At 48.4% G+C, this 20,731-nt stretch overlaps 1 protein-coding gene across 3 annotated transcripts in view; it reads right to left on the reverse strand.

Moving 5' to 3' along the window:
• Nucleotides 1–20,731, reverse strand: part of EPHB3 (EPH receptor B3) — an 83,799-nt gene that overhangs the window by 12,190 nt on the left and 50,878 nt on the right. For all 3 annotated transcript variants that reach the window (XM_081910856.1, XM_081910855.1, XM_081910857.1), the window contains exons 4-5: nucleotides 2,910–3,065; nucleotides 1,720–2,055 (exon numbers count right to left, since the gene is read on the reverse strand). In XM_081910856.1, the coding sequence (XP_081766982.1) occupies nucleotides 1,720–2,055; nucleotides 2,910–3,065 (492 nt within the window). The remainder of the gene's footprint in view (nucleotides 1–1,719; nucleotides 2,056–2,909; nucleotides 3,066–20,731) is intronic.

Here is a 20,731-nt window from a genome sequence, read left to right on the forward strand (position 1 = left end):
AGTTTGAGGAATAGCCATTTCCTTGGATGCATTATTGTTTCTGAAGATGGGGGCCACCCTGGTGCTTTTGGGGTGCTTTCCCTGTATTTTGGGCAGTTAGGTTTTTTTGGAAGCCAGGGGTTCACCTGCAATTTTCTTGTTAGGTTGCGTGTGTTTGCGCTGCCTGTTTTGGGGGTGAATTTTGCCTGTCTATTTCACCTGTGTTTTGCTTGTTTTGTGGGGTTACATTTCAGTGTTTTGCAAGTCTGAGAATCACCAGTATTTCTTATGTGAATTGTTTTCTCCAGCATGAATGTTTGATTTTCCAAATGTGTTCCTTGGCCCCAAAAAGGGTGGGGCTCCTTGGCCAGATTTCTACTGCCATTTTCTAAGATTTCCAGGACTCAAATAAAGCTGGAGGCACAACGAAGCATTCGCAAGACCACTAAAAATGGCTCAAATCCACTGGAGAGCCAACTGGCGTTCCATTCGCTGTGTCAAACAGGTCACTGTGAAAGGCATGATAGGCGCCAACGTGTCTGCTAAGCCACTGGAATGCAGGGCCTGAGCTGGAAGATCCAGTCCATCATCCAGAACGGAAACCCTTTTCGCTTCCTCTATTGCATATCCCAACAGAGGCAGCCTTCTGGAAAGGTCGGTAGCCCTTCATCAAGCTCCACCAGCAATTTCCCACTGGTCACATCGGAACAGCTGTCTTTGGGGCAACATGGAATGATGCCCACTATCAGGGCTGGCTCAATACATTTTGGCACCTGAGGCAAACCACAAAATGGCACCCCCTTGCCAGGGAAGAAGAGGGGAGTGAATATCTATGCCATGAGCAAGGGGGGGGGGATGAAAATCAACATTGGTAACAGAGGGTGGGAGGAGATCAGCAGTGCCTCCTATTCACTGAGAGGCCGCTGTGGAGGCAGCATTTGGGAAGAGGGTTGCTGAGGAGACAGCAGGTCTGGCAGCAGAAGTGAGCAATGTGTTCTTGGATGCCGGATCTGCCATCCCCGGGGATCTTGCTGCCTGTGGCACTTGCTTCACCTTGCCTCATGGGCGAGCTGGCCCTGGCCATCCTGACTCCACAACAGCAGCCCCCAATCTTTGGGGGTCAGTGGATCCACATTTGTATTTCTGAACGAGTGCTGGAGCCACTCATCTGGACACTTCCCTTCCTCGTATCACTCTCCCCCCGTCCCAAGAGACGGGAGAGAAAGAGTGTATGCACATACTTTGCTCTCCCATGAGATCTGGGTAAAAGCCAGCTCCAGGAGAATCAATCTGAGCCTGGAAAAGGGCATAGAGATGGAAGAAGAAGTCGGAAAGAACATCTCTCTTCCAAACTTCCTTCAGCTCCAAGATCTGGGGAGCCTGGAAGGCCATCACACTGGCTCATTTCATCGAAGGAGGGGAAATATGTACAAACTCATTAAAAACAAACAAACCTCGGGCAAGATTTTAGGACGTAGTTACCGTAAGGCTCCTTCCCGATTCTTTAAGCAAGAACCACCAACACCATTTACATTCTCTACAACAGCAACCTTAAATCCTTGGCTAGATGCACAACCAGATGCCCAACACACTTACAGGAATCCATGGCAGCTCCAGGACTCCAAGTTCAAGGCCTGTTTCAAGGCCTCAATCCCATAGGTTCCTGCTTCACCGCTGGCTCGGCAGAGATTGCCAGGGAGAGCCTAGGCAGCTGCCCTCCCTTTCCCATGAAGCACTCACCTGCCTGGTTGGTGGTGATGTTGACAGAGGCAAACTGGGGGTTCTGGAGGCTCTTGCTTGAGACTCCATTGACGGCCTGGATCTCGAAGGTGTACTGAGTGTGAGCCATGAGGTTGCTGATGTAAATGTGCCTCTCTGTCAGGCCGAGTTGGCGGGGGACAAACTCCACGTTGTCATCGCAGCGCATGCACAGCCGGCGCTCCACGCTGCACTTCTTGCAGATGACGTTGTAGAGCAGGTCGTCCCGGCCCCCAGAGTCGCGGGGCTCACTCCACTCCAGCACCAGGGATGTTTCGTTCACATTGGATATGACGTTGCGCGGGGCCGACGGGACACCTGCCGCGGGATCAAAAGAGGCTCAAGTCCCCGAAAGACTGACCCTCAAAGCTGGGCTTTCCCCAGAGCCTTTCACCACCCCTCTCCAAAAATAAAATAAAACATTGCTCAGCATTTACAAAAAAGGCACGTGAGTCTTTGACGAGTTTTGCATACAAGTTTCTCTAGTCATCTTTACAACCACCTTGTATTGGAGGAAGCAGAGGTAACGCTTTTAGGCGTGGCGGTTTGAGTGGGTACAATGCAAATGTACCCTTTTCTCTCCCCAACTAAGCTCTGAAAAAAAGAAGACTGGTTCTGCAAGTCTGCAGCATGGTTTAGTCTGAGCCAGGGTAAAGCTGGCTGCAGAGGGCACCGATTGGCTAGCACCTGTGACATCAGAAACCGCTGGCTGGGTAGAGCGGAGGTTCCTGGCAGGAAGGTTGCTATTGCTCACGGAGAGGGAGATAGGGAAGGAAATTGGTATGGGGCATAAACACTGGCAGAAGCACAGGATTGGTTCTGCTGGTGCGTTTACACCACACCAGCCTCCCGGCTACCTTTCCTTCCATTAAACAACAGCATCCCAAAGCTAGCGTAGAAACTCCACCCCACCCCAAAAGCCATTTCTGTCTGGCGTCACCAGCATTCCTCTTCTCCCATCTCCCCAATTCCCGAAGCAGCTTTGCAAATCTTTTGTAAATTGTTAGTTTCGTCAACAAAGCAATGGGTGGAAGTATAAATGCACTCATGTGCTACCTTAGAGGTTCATCTCACTGGCCTTGGTACCTTCAAGCTAGAGTGGAATAATAAGCCCAAAATAAACACATTTTGAAGTGAAACCGAAACGCCAAGCAGCAGAAGGGCAGACTTACTGGTGCAGGCACTGTCGGGTGGGTCGGTGTCTGACCGGAAATAATTGTTCTGGCACATGCAGAGAGTAGCTGCCCCAGAGCTTGTCCGACTGTTGGGAGGGCAAGGGGTGCACCGACTTTCCCCCTGCTTTGACTTGAAGGTGCCCGGTCCACAGGCTGGAAGGGAGGGAAGGAGAGAGAGGAGGTCTCAGTTACTGGCACACAGCAAGAGATCCAATTTAGCCCCATTACACGCAAACGCAGAGCTGGTACACATATGCAAAAAACCAAATGGCTTCATATTTCAGCCTACTTTTTTGTTGCAACACCTCACCCAAACAAATGCCCTCGCCAGGCTGGGCAATAACAAGCAAATCCTAAAATTAACAATCACTGTGGCATGTTGGCCACAGCATGGAGCGATGGCTTGCATATTGTTAATCATTATTATTGTCATCCCAGGACAGGCTGCAACAACATGAAAACACAAGGCTGGGATCAGTTAAAGTAATTTATATGCAGAAGAATATGGTGTTGTGAGACACAGACAAGCACACCCTGATCTTTATCTAGATAAATGAACCGTCGCAGAGCAAACACTGGTGGCGCAAATTCTGGGTTGCCTGCAGCACCTGAAGTCAGGCTCCTAATGGTGGGTGGAAAAGGGCCTTGGTGGTGATGGTGGTGATCTGTATCTTCCTCTTACCTTTTTAGCTGTGACCTGATTCACAGTCCTAATGGTGGCAACAATTGAAAATCTACTGCTGGGTACCACACCCCCCCAAGTGAGAACATGAAGACCTTGCCCTCGTTCTGAACTAGCTTTGGCCATAGCCAAATCTAACTGGCTATGTGATGTCATAATAAAGCCAAATCAGAGCGAGGGCAGTGCTTTCTGTCCACAGCATCACCCCAGCTAGGAGAACCAATGGTGAACGATATTGGGAGTTGCGGTCCAACAACATATAGACAGCCACAGGCTCTCCTGCCTGACATTCAAGGCTGCTCCATTCCTCTCACCCACAGATCTCCCAGAGTCCCCTTCCTTCTTCCTTTTATTTCCAATCATTTCCAATGTCCATGAATGCAGGGAGGACAGCGTTGAAGTGGATGTGGATGAAGATGCCAGCTCCGAGAGAAGTTCAGTGAGGGAGGGCTGTGGCCCTGGGCAAAGTTTGCTTCTCTGTCTCTCCCTCTCTCTCAGATCCAAGTCTCCTGCCCCTTAAATGGGAGTTAGGATACAGCCATGTATCACATGTATACATGTACAGTGGTACCTCGCAAGACGAATGCCTTGCAAGACAAAAAACTCGCTAGACGAAAGGTTTTTCCGTTTCCGATTTGCCTCGCAAGACGAATTTCCCCTATGGGCTTGCTTCGCAAGACGAAAACGTCTCGCGACGTCTAAAAACAAAGACATGTTTTGTTTATAAAGTTAATTTATTTTCCCTTCAGTTTTTGAACTGCTCTTTACAGTATGTGTGACTTTAAAGAGCAGTTAATAAACTGTTGTTGTACCAAATTTGGCTTTGTTTAGACTTTTTTTGACCATAGGAACGCATTAATTGATTTTCAATGCATTCCTATGGGATTTCGTGCTTCGCAAGACGAAAAATTCGCTAGACGACAAAAATTGCGGAACGAATTAATTTCGTCTTGCGGGGCACCACTGTACATGTATACATATACATACACATATACACACATTTTATATATATATATATATATACACACACACACACACACACACATACACATGTACATGTACACATGTCTACATATGTATACATGTATGTATACATGTACCATGTATTCACAGGCATGTGTGAACCCAAAACGGGGGAGAAATTGCAAAGAACTTTCCAAATTTAAATCATCAGCAGGCCACCCTAACCAAGCTCTTTCTCTTCCACAATGATTTGAACAGTATTGCATTTTTTTATATATATAAACCACCATCTCGGAAGGAGAAATCCATGGAAGTACAATAAAAACATTAAAACGTCACAAAAATAATAATTTAAAAGCCCATAAATTTACACCCCACCATCCAGCTTCGTCTTGGTGGGTGCCTTATGGTGGAATCTGCGCCCTGAGGGCTTTGTGGGAACATTCCTCCCCCCAGCCGTGTGGGAACATTTTCCCCCATCTTTTCTTTCCAGAGCCCCAGAGGCGGGGGTGCCAGGAGGCTCCTGCCTGCTGAGTCCCCCCCCCCCTGTCTTCTCAAACTACCGCAGGAATCCCGGGAGAAGCGAGAGCAGCATCTCGCTCTGGGATTCCTGCTGACCTCGGAGCTGCCTCCGTGGACCAGACTGACAGTTGCTGAGCAGTCGGGCTGCGAGAGCCAAGACATTTTTTCCTTTCCACCCTCCAATCCCCGGGGGCCTGGAACAACCGACCACGTTCCAGGCCGTCTTTGCCTGGAGGGCTGACTGAGCCGTTTTCCACACAGCTCCTTTCTTTCCTCTCTCCTGCTCCTGGATTTGGTATTTATTATTGATTATGGTTATTATTACTACTTCAAATAAATACAGGGAAGAAAAAAATATATGCAAGAGTGGGAGAGAACGGGGAAAAAAGGAGAGGGACAGGCCGAAAACACGAACCTTTTGATCTAATAACTTCATGGCTGCCAGCTTTGATTGATTCCCAACCATACACACCAGCTTCTAGCAACTGAAGCAGTTTCAGGCCCCCCATTTTAAAAAATATATATAGGGAGCCAGGCCCCCTCAATGTTCAGAGGCTCCTCACAACGTCACATGTGACATCAGGAAATTGCACTGGGGCCCCTCAATCAACTTGATTGAGGAAACCCACCCAGATGGGTAGGGTATAAATAAATTATTATTATTATTATTATTATTATTATTATTATTATTATTATTATTATTATTATTGAATCATAGAGCACTATCTAGTCCAACCCCCTGCAATGCAGGAATACGCAGCTGCCCCATGCAGGAATCGAACCTGCGACCTTGGCATTATCAGCATTGCGCTCTAATCAACCAAGCTATCCGCATGGCTCCTCTGTTCTCAACAAAAAACATTGAATGCAGGTTAAAAAATTGGTCCCAATGAATCAATGGAACTGAGACTGGAGAACAAATTGTCGTTGCAGAAAGAAGCTCCCTGTGATATACGTACACACAGAGAGAGAGAGAGTCCCAGATTTGAAATGCACAGAGCTGATCAGAAAACGAGTTGCCAGAATCCTGGACTGCACATCCAAGGGGAGAAGAGAGGAAGGACTGGAGTCTTTATTTGATGCTTTCCAACCCACCCAACGCTACATCTAAAACAATTTCATTGATGGAGTGAACTAGCACACCCGGCTAGATCTGAGATAAAAACAGCCGAGTTTGGGATTTTGGAAATGTTCCTGAGTGCATGGGAGTGAATTCACTGCCTTGTTTTACCTTTGGTAGTGAAGGTTGGTGGACACAGGATCCTGCCTTGAACTGAACCAGACCACCAGTCCAACACACTCAGTATTGCCTTTTTAATAGTATTAGTATTATTAGTATTAGTATTAATATTAGTAGTATACCGCCCTTTACCCATAGATCTCAGGGCAGCTCGCAACATAACATTTCAATATAAAAAACACAAAATACATAACAAAAAATATGCCTTCCCTAACTGGCACCAGCTCCTAGTTTGGTTCATATCAAAATAGGAAGTACCTGGGTACTTTATTAAATACAGTACTGGGGACTAAGCCTTCCATCTCCCCAAAATGGGCTCATTCTCCCCTTGAGTCTATTTGTAGGCTCTCCCTCTCTGCCGCCCTGAGGACGAGATGCTTTCCCCTTGTTTTCCTAAACGTTTAAGCTTCTGCAAAGATGCAGCAGATCCTGCGCTGCAAGTTCCGATTTCAAAACCTGTCGTGCTTTGAAGTGCAGGCTTCCCAGACTCCCATCCTGTGGCCAGAGCAAAAAATCCAACCCACCCAGGGCAGGACATGAGTACACAGCAGTAAACAGGAGGGGTGGAGCAATCCTCCCCACGCGTGGTCAGGCTCAGGGGCCCAGCCCTAGTGCGCCGACCCCGGCAATGACTGCCGAGGCAAAGCCCTCTTCATTCTGCCTAACCACACAGAAGTGCCACAGGAATTTGGAGTGCGACAGGAAACTGCCAGGACTGCACCGAAACCGGAGTGGGTGGAATCCAGAGGCAGCAAACGCCGTCCTTGCCCTCTTGCCAAGCGCAAATCAGATGAATAATTTCCATATCCCCCTACCCTGCCAGATTTCTGGCAAATATTTAACGGAGCCTTTTGACTTTTCCATGTTCCCTTTCCAGTTGTTTGGTGAGGAAGGAAGGAAAGTGATTAGACGCGCAATCCATCATCTCTTCCCAGGCTCCCCTAGACCTCAGCCCTGCTCTAGCTTTGAGGTGCATGAATCCTGTTTCATGAATAACATTGTAAGACCCCAGGCTCTATGTTCTACCTCCTCGCTTCAGAAATTTATGCCTGCAGCATCTCACCATCCTGTAGTGGCCTGTGCTGCTATCATGTATCTTGCATTTTCATGCCTGGATAGCTCAGTTGGTTAGAGCATGGCTCTGATAATGCCAAGGTTGCAGGTTCAATCCCTGAATGGGACACCTGCATATTCCTGCATCGCGGAGGGTTGGACTAGATGATCCTTGGGGTCCCTTCCAACTTTACAATTCTGTCATTTCATGATTCTGTAGATCTGAGACCTACAGATGAAGGGTGGTATATAGACAACGACAACAACAAACATCTTGGCTTGTCTGTGCTAGAGAGGTATCCCTTTCTAGAGTTGCACCTTATTTACCCTGGGCTGGGCCCAAATCCCGGAAACGTCTTAATGTGTCAACTTGTATTTGTTTATTTCTTCTTGCTTCCTGGGCACATGATGTCTGCTGAATGTGAGGAAAAGCATTCATGGCATTGACTCACCCTGGATGTGCAAATCGTGGCTTTTCGCCGCATGGTTATTACTCCATTGCAGCTACTACATCTCCCAAAGTGGGTTAGTCAATTACGGCGCAGTAAATGTGGGACAACCTTCAATCCCGAGGAAACAGGGAATTCTTTGTCACAATGGTGTGGCTGTCAAGGTGCCTTCTTTCTAGATCTGGGCTCCACTGCCCCGAGGAGCCATGGACTGAGAGGGTCCCCAGAATATATGATGGCCTCTGGCATCCGGGGGACTTCAGCACCCAAACACCCCTTTCCGGAAGCCCATTGGTTTCTCTTGACCTTGGAAAGAGGCTGGCCCAGATCTTCTGGATCAGGTCTGGGATCTGCTTGGGCAACAACCAATGCTGACCTTGTCTCCTCTGACCGTCTGCCCAACTTCCCTCAGGCTCTGTTCCCAGCCATTTGCGTTTCCTTCTTCCCACCTTGCTGGCATTCCAGACTATTTACAGCCCAGGCTGTCAGCAATAATTAACTTCTGGAATCCATTGCCACAAGATGCAGTCAAGGCCCTGGTGGCTCAGCCGGCTTTTTTTTAATTTAAAGGATTAGGCAAATTGATGGAGGGCCGTTATGAGTCACAACAATGGAAGAGCCAGCTGCGAGCCAATGGCCAACTGGAGTGGCCAACCAGAGGCTTGTGGGAAACCTGTAGGCAGGATTGGAGCACTAGAGAGCTCTCCCGCCTGTGGTTTCCACCAACTGGTATTCCGTTGCTGCTTCCAACCATGGAGGCAGAACATAGTAATCATGGCTTGTAACCATCCATAGCCTTGCCCTTTGTGTTATCTTCTTTTGAAGTCATCCAAGAGGATGGCAATCTCTGCCTCCTGTAGGATAAGGTTACCAGGCATCCCCGTTTCCCGGATTGACAAATCAGTTCCCTGACAAAATCCATCTATTTAGTAGGAAGTTGAAAAGTGTCCCCGGATTCATTGAAAAAAAATCTGGTAACCTTACTGTAGGAGCGAGTTCCATAGTTGACCGTATTTTTCGCACTATAGGACGCACTTTTTCCCCTCCAAAAACGAAGGGGAAATGTGTGTGCGTCCTATGGTGCGAATGCAGGCTTTCGCTGAAGCCTGGAGAGCCCCACCGCCAGCCCCACAAGCTCGGGGGACAGCGGGGAGGCGGAACACCGCCATCCCGCTGTCCCCCGACTTGGTTAGAAGGCTGGCAGGGGGAGAAGCCTGCTCCTCCCCGTTGCCAGCCCCCCAAATCTAGGTGCGTCCTATAGTGCGAAAAATACGGTAAACTATCACTGAGTGAAGAAGGACTTTCTAGCTGGGAATGGAACTTTGATGCTGAAAGGCCTTTTGATCACCAGACCAGAAGCCAGAGGATAGGGAAGACTCTCTCTCTCTCCCCACCAAGTCCCAACTGGCCACTACTGGAGACTGTGTGCACTGGGAGACAATGGGTCTTTGACATAAAACAGGAAGGCAATGCTTATGTTTTTAATGCCAGGGTGATTCAGCATTAAAAGTCTAACTGAATTGGGCTTAAGAGTGCTGCCAATGTGTTCCTGAGGACAGTATATAATAGAAGAATAGAAGTTGGGAGGGTCATCTAGCCCAATCCCTCGCAATGCAGGAATATCAACTAAGGCATCTATGACAGGTGGCCATCTAACCTCTGCTTAAAAAAACTCCAATGAAGGAGACTCCACAGATCTTACTGTCAGACAGTACTTCCTGATGCTTAGTCAGAATCTCCTTTATTGTAACTTGAAGCAATTGGTTTGGGTCCTACCCTCTGTATCAGGGGGAAAAAAACCCCAAGCTTGTCCATCTTCCATGTGACAGCTCTTGAGATATCTGAAGATGGCTCTCATTTCTCCTCTCAGCCTCCTCTTTTCCAGGCTAAACATACCCAGCTCCTTGAACCATTCATCATAAGGCTTGGTTTCCAGACCCTTGATCATCTTGGTTGCTCTCCTCTGCACACCTTTCAGGTTGTCAACATCCTTCTTTAACTCATGGTACCCAGAACTGGACCCAGTATTCCAGGTGTGGTCTGACCAGGGCAGAATAGAGTAGTACTCTTACTGCCCTTCATCTGGACACTAGACTTCTATTGATGCAGCCTAGAATAGCATTGGCTTTCTTTGCTGCTGCTGTGTCACATTGTAGACTCATGCTCAGCTTTTGGTCCACTAAGACCCCTAGATCTTTTTCACATGTGCTACTGGTAAGCCAGGTGTCCCCCATCTTATATCTGCGTAGTTTTTCTCTACTGAAATTCATTTTGTTAATTTGGGCCCAGTTTTCGAATCTGTTGAAGTCATTCTGAATCCAGATTCCATCTTCTGCAGCATTAGTCACCCCTCCCAGTTTGGTGTCATCTGCAAGTTGGATGGACACCCCATCAATTCCTCCGCCCAAGTCATTTCTAAAGACGTTGAACAACAATGGGCCCAGGACAGAACCCCGCAGCACCCCACTTGTCACTTTTTCCCATTGGCGAACCGAGTAAATCTTTCATACCCAACACAATGTTCTCCAGATCTTGTATGAATCCAACTCCCATTGGCTGCAGCCAGGATAGCCAATGATGAAGGATTATGGGAGTTGTAGTACAACAACATCTGCAGGGCACCACACTAGCCACCCTGGAGCTAAAGGGCAATGAAAATAACTTGATGACAGCACATAAACTAACAAACCACACCCTTTCCTCATTTCCAGTTCATCTGCTTAATGGCTTTGGCCCGGTTTCAGCTAAACACTTGCCCACGGGTAAAATGGATCCATCCTGGGGACCCAGAAGGTCCACGGATAATTATATTCTGCCCTCTCAGTTCCCAAATCATCACCAAGTACTTAAAATTTTGGTACAGTTTGCACATTTTCTAATGAACCTGCGAGGGGGTGGGTTCTCCGGAATTCAGAATATTTTGATAAGCAGTGCTGGGTTTACTGGGAATTCAAAAGAAGAAGATGTGCCACAGGAGTCATCTGTGAGGAGCTGACGTTGCTCCATGAAACCAATGGCTGTTGTAAACAGAGTGGGGGCGCAATCAGTCACGGGACAGTGGTGGTAGATGAGACCCTTTTGTTTCCACAATAAAACCAAGAGAAAGAAACGATATTACATTCCTGGGAGCACCAGCGTTTCCACAGATTCTATATGACAGACTCTACACATGAACCTGTGCTTTCCAATTTTTAATGTTAGAAATTTCAATAAATATGTTTTGAAGGGGAACATTGACAGAAACCAGCTTCACTATCACCAGCCAAGGCTACAGGTGTCCTGCCTGATTCGTTTTGCTGAGCTGTTGCTTTTTGCTACAAATCTCTCCCTCTCTTTTTGGGTGTGTGTGTGTGTGTTCCTCAGTACCTTCTCTAAGCAAAACAATTTGCACATGCATTTTATTAAACTGCTTGCAGTTTTGGCAGAAACTGCCTCTGTGTTCTCTTCGTATAAGGAGCTGCCTTAATCTTGAGCCAGACCCACCTAGCGGACCTGCAGCTTCCTCCTCCAAATGGCCACGACTCGCCCCAGCTGGGGTCTTGGCCTCCCCAAATCCTAGCACACTGGAAACACTGAGAAATGAATGTGGAACATCACGCCTGCATAGCTCAGTTGGCGGAGAATGAGAACTTTAATCTCAGGGTTGTGGGTTCGCATTTATGCAAGGCAAGAGAGGCATTTCACACACAGGCTCAGTTATCAGTACAACACCCCTGCAAAGTAGGCTAGCATTTCCACTCCCTTACGAGAGACTAATGACTTACTAGCGGCCCCCTGCCTTCGCCTCCCATTCCCCGAGAGACTAGGCAGCCCCCCCCCCCGCCATGCAAGTGCCCCTTCTGACTGCAGCCGGTCAGCCCTGTGGACGACACCCAGCAGAAGCCCCCCGCCCCTCCGCCGTGCGGGCAGCCCCCTAGCCCCCAACCCCTCAAAGCCGCTGCCTGCTCCATTGGCTGGAACAAGGCGTCTTGTGTGACCCTCTTTTCTGGGGGGTTGATAAATGCCAGGAGGCCACAGCTGTGAGTAGCTGGATCCAAACCCTCAAACAGACTTCCATTCACATCATAATCAACCCCTTTGTTGCAGGCATGGCTGCAAGGATGGGGAGGGGGGAAGGCTCTATATCTCCCCCCTCCCCCCAAAAAAAGATTCAAAGTAGATGAATTAATCACAGGCTTTCGGGGCATACGGCTGGTTCCATCACTTTTTTTTTGTACAAAGGATTCACAACAGCCGTTCCAAGCTGAGGTGGAATTGGTACAGCATGAGACTCTTGATCCCAGGGTTGTGGGTTCGAACCCCACGTTGGTCAAAAGATTCCAGTATTGCAGGGGGTTTGACTAGATGACCCTCAGGGTCCCATCCAACTCTACCAGTCAGTGATTCTAGGTGTGATATTATCTTGCAGCCCTAATCACAGTGAAAAGGTCAGGGACAAGAGAGTGCTTTGGCTCCCCAGGTAAGCCTTATAGCAGTGCTGCAGTTAACGACAGCTAATGACAACCAGAGTTGCCTCAGGATCATTTCAAAGCCATGCTTAGAGCAGGAATGGGGGACCTTATACAGCTCGCGGGGCACATGGAAATGGTGGGCGGGGCAAGAGGAAAAAGCAGACAGAGCAACGAGGCGGTTGGAGGATGGATGGCGGCTAATGGATTGAGGTTGAATCCTGACAAGACAGAAGTACTGTTCTTGGGGGACAGGGGGCGGGTGGGTGTGGAGGATTCCCTGGTCCTGAATGGGGTAACTGTGCCCCAACTGTGCAGCCTGGGAGTCATTTTGGACTCAAAGCTGTCCATGGAGGCGCAGGTCAATTCTGTACCCAGGGCGGCTGTCTACCAGCTCCATCTGGTACACAGGCTGAGACCCTTCCTGGCCGCGGACTGTCTCGCCAGAGTGGTGCATGCTCTGGTTATCTCCCACTTGGACTATTGCAATACGCTCTATTTGGGGCCACCTTTGAAGGTGACCTGAAAGCTACAACTAATCCAGAATGCGGCAGCTAGACTGGTGACTGGGGGCAGCTGCCAAGACCACATAACACCCATCTTGAAAGACCTACATTGGCTCCCAGTACGTTTCCGAGCACAATTCAAAGTGTTGGTGTTGACCTTTAAAGCCTTAAACGGCCTCGGCCCAGTATACCTGAAGGAGCGTCTCCACCCCCATTGTTCTGCTCAGACGCTGAGGTCCAGCACCGAGGGCCTTCTAGCAGTCCCCTCACTGTGAGAAGCCAAGTTACAGGGAACCAGGCAGAGGGCCTTCTCAGTAGTGGTGCCCACCCTGTGGAATGCCCTCCCACCAAATGTCAAAGAGATAAATAACTACCTGACATTCAGAAGACATCTGAAGGCAGCCCTGTTCAGGGAAGTTTTTAATGTATGACATTTTAGTGTATTTTTTGTCTTTGTTGGAAGCCACCCAGAGTGGCTGGGGAAACGAGCAAGATGGGTGGGGTACAAATAAATTATTATTATTATTATTATTATTATTATTATTATTATTATTTGAGTTTCATCTCTGTGCAGTATGCTAGCTTCTATGTCTCCCTCTCTCCCCCGGGTATTCTTCAGCCAAGCAAGCAAAAGGCATTATCAGAGTTCAAGGAGCCAGACAAAAAACATTCAAGGAGGGTGCAAGGCAGGGCTGGTAGTTTATTATTATTATTATTATTAGTAGTAGATTTTATTTATATTTTGATTTTTCTAAAAAGCTTATTTTAAATTCTACTTTTGTTATCTATCTATCATCTATCTATCTATCATCTATTAATCTATCAAATTGTAACCGCTTAGAGGTTTTATTTACAATGAAGCAGCATACAACAACTTCTCTTAACAGAAATTAAAATTAACAAGGCAAAAGGGAAGAGTCCTGGGGGGTGGGGGCAAAAAAAAGGAGAGGTCTGGAGGGGCTGCCTTTGCTCCCCGGATAGAAGGTTCCCCAACCCTCCTGAGGAGGGAAGGCTGGCCAGCCATAACTGAAGCTCGCCACTCAGGCATAAGCCCACCTTGGCCCAGTCACCATCGCTTAGCCTAACCTACCTCCCAGGGTTGTTGTGATAATGAAATGGGGAGGAGAACCATATACACCACCGTGAGCTCCCGGGAAGATAAAGCTGGTGTCTAAATGTAATAAATAATAGCAAGAGTCTGTAACCGGCAGAGAGAGTCAGCTGTATTGACAAGCATGGCCAACCTTGCACCTGCACCATCCCTGGAGAGCTCTGTCCAAAGGAAGCCAAGCCAAACCAAGCACATTATGGTGCCTTAGACATCCACATAGTGCACAGACAGGGAACTGGTGGTCCTGCAGATGTTCCTGGGACTCCCAACAGCTCCAGCCAGCACATCTGGGAGGGCCACCATCCCTGATACAGCAGACATGGAGACAATATTCTGCGCACGGAGCGGCCGCGCCAGGAAAGAGGGAGCCAATCCATTAGGATGCTTTGCTAATGCTGCAATTCTCTGGAAAAATCCCACTGGATGACCTAAGCGTTTTATTAGCAAATGTTCCTCGCTGATACGAACCCCTTTCCGCCCATCTCCCAAATCCCCTGCTGAGTAAGAAATCTGGAACATGAAGCATCCAAACGGCAATGTGCGCTCAGCCGCGCACCAAGGGGACCTGGCCTCTGCAAAGGAAGAGGTCCATCTAAGCAGCGCACGAGCTAAGCGCTGGGAGATGAAACCCACAGCTCAGGATATTTCACTCATTGCTGCAATCCTCATAGGGCTGTCTCAGCACAGAGGCAGCTCTCTTAAGGCTCTCTTGCCCAACCAGTTGCCCTGAGAAAGCCACTCCCTGGATTGCTTCAGCCTTCAACTTGTTTGATCAAAGAGCGATGGGATGAGCTGGCCTGATCTCGGGGCAGGGCCCTCGGAGGTTGGCTTCTGAGGCCCAGGCCTGGTTCTCTCTTAGGCGGAAAGTCTCCCTGCAGCTTCAGGCAGCCCATAGATGCTAAAAGGATGGAGAACTCCTCATCCACATGCAACACACACACAAATCCCAGAACGGAGAAAATGAACGTGCTGGGGACTCCCATTCCTCCTTGCTTCTTAAGGCACTTGGGTAAGAAGCAACGATCAACTTAGAGCTGAGGATGAAGAACCCGAGGGCTACAGTTGGCCATGTTGCTAGATGGGAACTGAAGTCCCAACAATACCTGACTAGTAGGGCTGGGCGATAGCAGCTTTTCAACCTCGTGATGTATCACCAGCTGAACATCATGATATAGTAAGGTAAAGGTAAAGGGACCCCTGACCGTTAGGTCCAGTCGTGGCTGACTCTGGGGTTGCGGCACTCATCTCGCTTTATTGGCCGAGGGAGCCGACGTATAGCTTCTGGGTCATGTGGCCAGCATGACTTAAGCCGCTTCTGGCGAACCAGAACAGCGCATGGAAACGCTGTTTACCTTCCCACCGGAGTGGTACCTATTTATCTACTTGCACTTTGACATGCTTTCAAACTGCTAGGTTGGCAGGAGCAGGGACAGAGCAACGGGAGCTCACCCCGTCGCAGGGATTTGAACCGTCGACTATACTATGATATAGTAGGGTTGCCTTATTTGAACAACTTTTGGGCCAAGATTGTTGAGCTATTTTTATGGAAATTTCACATCCAAGGATATGCCAAAAAAAACACTTCTGACGTGGGTTGCCATAAACCTGGGAGGAACCAGTTGCATCGGCCCTGCCCCTGTGAGACGCCACAGCACTCTAGCCCTCAAACCAGTCCAGGGTGACATATCGGTAAATCAGCCAGGCCTACTGACAAGCTACAGGTTCCCACATCCCTTGTTCACAGCATCAATGTGTATATATTGCCTGAGATGTGGCATTGAAACCCACAGTGGTAGTAACTGCTAATGGAGTGTTCTCAGTTGACTCTTCCCATGAGTCCATGCTGAGCTTTTGTTGATAAATCTGTTTGTTTACCAGAGGCCCAAAGATGGCGTTTGCCTTCCTGGGGTTATAAATTAACCCTTGCCCAGCTGTCAAGTACATTCATGGAAGTGCAGGTTCTCGTTGGTCCACTTTTGACAAAGAGTGGTAAATCTGTGTGTGGGCTCTAGTCAGCAGGTTCAGGGTCACCTGGTTGAATGCTCCACCTCCCCCCCCAAAAAAAAAGATGTCAAGGAGATGACTGCCAGCTTTGCCTTCTCACTCTTCTCCCTGACTGATTGGTTTTCTGCATGCGGGGGATTTGTGCGCACAGAGGAGCAGTCAACTGTATGTAATCTCTATCTGCCCTACTGCTGGCTGCTCAGCTGAACAGGGAGAATATTACTATGCATTAAAGCCCCCCCCCCCCAAGTAGAGTTGAGCTTGGACATGACTGCTGTTTGGGAAAAGCAAGTTCTGCATGTAACTGTAAGTGCAGGGTTGCAAACACCCACCTGGTCACCTGTGTTAAGACTTTCTCCAGGCAATGAGGGGTGCTTTGATAAAAGCTGGGTTCCTTCCCTTTATCCCAAAACAGATTAATAATAATAACAACAACAAGAACAACAACAACAACAATTTGTACCCCGCCCATCTGGCTGGGTTTCCCCAGCCACTCTGGGCAGCTTCCAACAAGGCTTAAAAATACATCAAAATGTCACACATTAAAAACTTCCCTGAACCAGCAGATATACAGGGAGGCAGGGAATGTTTGCTGCAGATTTGCTTGAAGGCTTTGGTTCCTATGCGCCTTGCAGCAGGGACAACCCTACTAGGATCCACGGAGAGCTGGCCACCTTAGGAGGGGTGATGTTGGGTGGAGATAAGGGGCAGCAGAGTTGGAGATAGAGAGGTCCGATCTAAGGCACACACTCCAGGGGGAAGTTCTGGTGCGCAAACTTCATTGAAACAAACGAGAGCTGCACTTTCTCTCTCGTACAGCTTCTGTTATTTCCCCCATGAGGTAGGAACAGGAGAATTTAATAGTGGGTTGTGCAGTGTATTTATCCACAGGGAAGTACCATTTGGGTCGAGTGCCAAAGTGTTTGGGGCTAGCTCTGCCTTGCAGAGGAGGGGGGGGGGGAGTGTAGAATGAAAGCCTCAACCCAGAGAGAAAAGATTGCTATCTTCCATGGAGCTGGAAGCTGATGTGAAACAGCCTTATTTTCTTGGGCAGCCTCCCCGCCCCTGAAGCAGAGGCCAGGAAAACAAGATAAGTCTCACGCAGCTGAATGCGGCTTGGGCTTCCCAAATGGTCCTAACCAAGGATCTACTGGGGGAAAGGAATGTCTCCAGCTTCAGCACGTATTTTCCCAAACAGTTGTGTCAACGCTCTCCACCCGGAGAGGCTGGCTGGAGAGCATGGCCCGTCCATCTGGTGGCTCGAATGGGCTCCAAAACTTTTTGGCAGTCAAGACTTCCCTGCTGGGGTATGACACCTGCCCTGCATCGCTTTGAACTGAAATAGACTGACCTTTGGGGCCTCCCCTCGAAACCCACAAAACAGCCTTATACATATTTATGGGCTGAGCTCTGTCCAAGAAGCAGACACCCTTTCGCCACGAATGTTCCAAGTTGCACAGCCTGGTTTGTTTTCAGGCTGCAAAGCACACACGCCAAAGTTTCGCCTATGAACTGAACAGCAAAGTGTGAAGGTGACTAGATCTCTGCTGTGAGTGGTTTTTTAAAAATTTACCTATAGTCAGCGTTTGAGACCTTGTACTTGGCTATTCATCTCCTGGGCACTTTCTCAAGTGAACAATGCAGGTGTGATTTTCCTGGTTCTGCTAACCACCCATTTGTAGATTTCCATGTTCTGGGATCAATCAACTATTAAGAAAGAGGATCTCAGCTGCAGCAGAGCTAGGGAAGGCCAAGTTAGGAACAAGGAGAGCTGTTCTCATCCTGGGGGGAAACTGGGCAATTAGAAGGACCAAGGATTGGTGGGTGGGGAACCTGTGCTCCTGCAGATGTTTATTTTTATTGCACAATATTTATAGACTGTTCCTCATATGAAATCCCAGAGATAAAATGCCACTAAAAATACTACGGAATGATCATAAGATGAGCCTGTTGGCCAATTGCCCATCTAGTCTAGCATCCTGTTCTCACAGTGGCTAACCATATGCTGGTGGAAAACAGGTCCTTAAAATGACTGACTCATCTTAAAAGCTGAAACTGTAGAAGGGGCCTGTCGACACAAAGTGGAATTCCCCGTCAGCCCCAACCAATATGGCCAGTGGTGAGGCATGATAGGAGATGTAGCCCAGTAACATGTGGAGGGCCACAGGTTCCACCATTCCTGATTTACAGAATCTTTAGCTCAGCTGGTAGATCTCAGGGCCGTGGGTTCAAGCCCCGCTGTGGGCAAAAGATTTTGTCATGGTCTGTTCCAACTCTACAATTATCTATGATTCTATGTTAAGTGCCCGTCGCCAGCTGTTATAATGACTCTGGGCTCTAACAGCAGAGGAAGAGACCTCCTTGCCAACACCAACACAGTGCCAGCCAGCTTGCCTGTGATTCCGCTAACTCGGCTGCATTTGTTTTATTGTGACAGAATGTGTGGGTGAGCCAGGGCTGTCCCAGTTTGTGCTCAGCAGCGCCCAATTCCATCTGGATGACCTGCCCACGCAGTGATGCAACGCTGCCAGGCAGGCCTATTGGCAAAAGTGGACCTGGGCTGTGCGCAGCTGACGGAGGCCCCGCAACATCTGGCAGCATGGCCTGCCCCAAGGTGCAGGTGTTCAAAAGTAAAAATACAGCAACTTAACGTCGTACCTGCAGGCCGACAGCTACCTGTCTGCGTCTGGCTTCTCTCAGGATGTTTCCAAGACATGATTGACAATGTACAACCCTAGAAGGCTGCCTTAGATGTTGCCTAACTTTGACATAAGAAGACAAGAGAATCCTGCTGGATCAGGCCTGTGACCTATCTTGTCCGGCATCCTGGTCTCGCAGGTGCCAACTCGATGCCCGTGGAAAACCTGCAATCAGGATCTGAGCAGAAAAACACACTCCTCTCCTGTGACTTCAGGAAACGGGTCTTCAGGTCTACTGTCTCCAGCTGTGGAGGCAGACCATAGCCCTGATGGCTAGTACCCATCGACAGTCCTCTCCTAGCTCAGCATTACCCACACTGAGTGGCAGCAGCTCTCCAAGCGTCTCTCTCAGCTCTGCTTCGAGATGCTGGGGACTGAAGCTGGGGCATTCTGAATGCAGAGAAGCTGTTCTACCACTGAGCTACAGCCCTTGAGACACCCGTCCTCTGCCGTCGTTATTGTACTGGGATCCAGTATGCCGAGATTTCAAAGAAAGTGGGAAGAGAGGGGAATACCTTGAGAAAAAAAAACTTCCTCCATCTCTAGTTGTCTGCAGATTGCAGGTCCCTTGATTAAAGGCAAATATTTGTTCTCTGACCTTTTTGCATTGTGCAAGAGTTCTGTAACATACTATGTGCAAGGAGATAAAGAACTACACAACTTTTAAAAGACATCTGAAGGCTGTATCAGGAAGTTATAATGTTTGATATTTTATTATGTTTTTATATTTTGCTGGAAGCCGTCCAGAGTTGTTCTTGTTGTTGCTGCTATTTTTTTATTATTAATTATCATCATTATTATTATTAACAAGAAATGAAAAACAGTTGTGTACAACTGCAAGAACTTCAGGAACAAGGCTCCTATTGAGTCCAGAACACCCACTGGCAGATGCAATTGCCACAGCTCCTCTGTACAACCCATTGCAGAATATATTAGCCTTCCTTGCTCTGAACACCATCTCATGCAGAAAGCAGCAATCAGCTTGTACTCTTGCACATGTTCTGGAAGTCGGCTGCAAGAGTGAAGCGGGTCCCTCAACTATCAGAAAGCAACACAGGTTTGGTTTTTTATTGATTGATTTTCTATCTTGCCCTTGCTCCCAAAGGAGCCCCCGAGTCCAGATCATTCCAGTCTATTTAACGAGGTCGCGGCAGGCCAAGAGATAGCCGCTTCAACACCTCTGAATCAGAGCACCTACCGCGCGAAAGCCCACGGAAATGGTTATTCTTCGAGTGTCATCTCAGAAAGGGAGCACTGAAAACAAAAGAAATTGCCACATCTTGCGGCGAACTGAGCTCTCCTTGATCCCCACGTTGCATGCCTAGTGTTGACCCAACCCAACATGCTCAAGCAACCTGACGGGACCCACAGCGCACGGTGGTCTGGCTTGGGGAAGAAACCTCTCTTGCAAAACCTAGACCTCGCCCATGTGACTAAGGGCCAACAAGGCTGGGAGCTTGGCTTCTTTCAAAACACACACACACACAACCACCCTGAAATCGCACACAAAAGTGACTCACATATGGCTCGTCGTTACCGCACAGAACACTTGGCAAGGAGAGGCAGGAGTTATCCAAAGCCCTGAGCAATCCCTGAAGTGCAAGCTCGGCCAAAATGTCGGGGTCCCCTCCTTCCAGCTGGGAGGAGCATCCCCCAAGAGTTCAGGCTGTTTCATCTGCCACATCATTAGCAAAGCTCTTTGCCCCAGCCAGCTCAAACCTCTCTCCTGCACGCCCATCCAGAAGAAGAAGAAGAAGAAGAAGAAGAAGAAGAAGAAGAAGAAACCCACCCCCGTTTTAAATTTTTTTGGTTCCAGTTACCAATAAGACAAGAAAAAATATCTGGGATGCCATCCCGTTTTATGGGCCTGGCCAGCTTTCCAGCCTAAGCACCATCGTTTTGTATGCCTCAGCAGTGCCTTTTCCAAATCCTCCAGGACTTCTCTCCCAGCACTGAGGGGAGAGAGAGAGAGAGCGAGTCCTGGAGATAAATTGAAGCCATCACATCCCTTTGTCCAGAAACCATGCAATTTCGTTAAAGGCAGCAATCAGGTTCGACTGGCAAAAAGCTGTGCTTTATGAACCCTCCAATCCTTCTCTCCTAAGTGCTTGCAGATGGTGTGGAGATGTGTGGCTGAGGTGG

Source organism: Podarcis melisellensis, assembly GCF_964234715.1.
Source record: "Podarcis melisellensis genome assembly, chromosome: 5".
NCBI lineage: Eukaryota > Metazoa > Chordata > Lepidosauria > Squamata > Lacertidae > Podarcis > Podarcis melisellensis.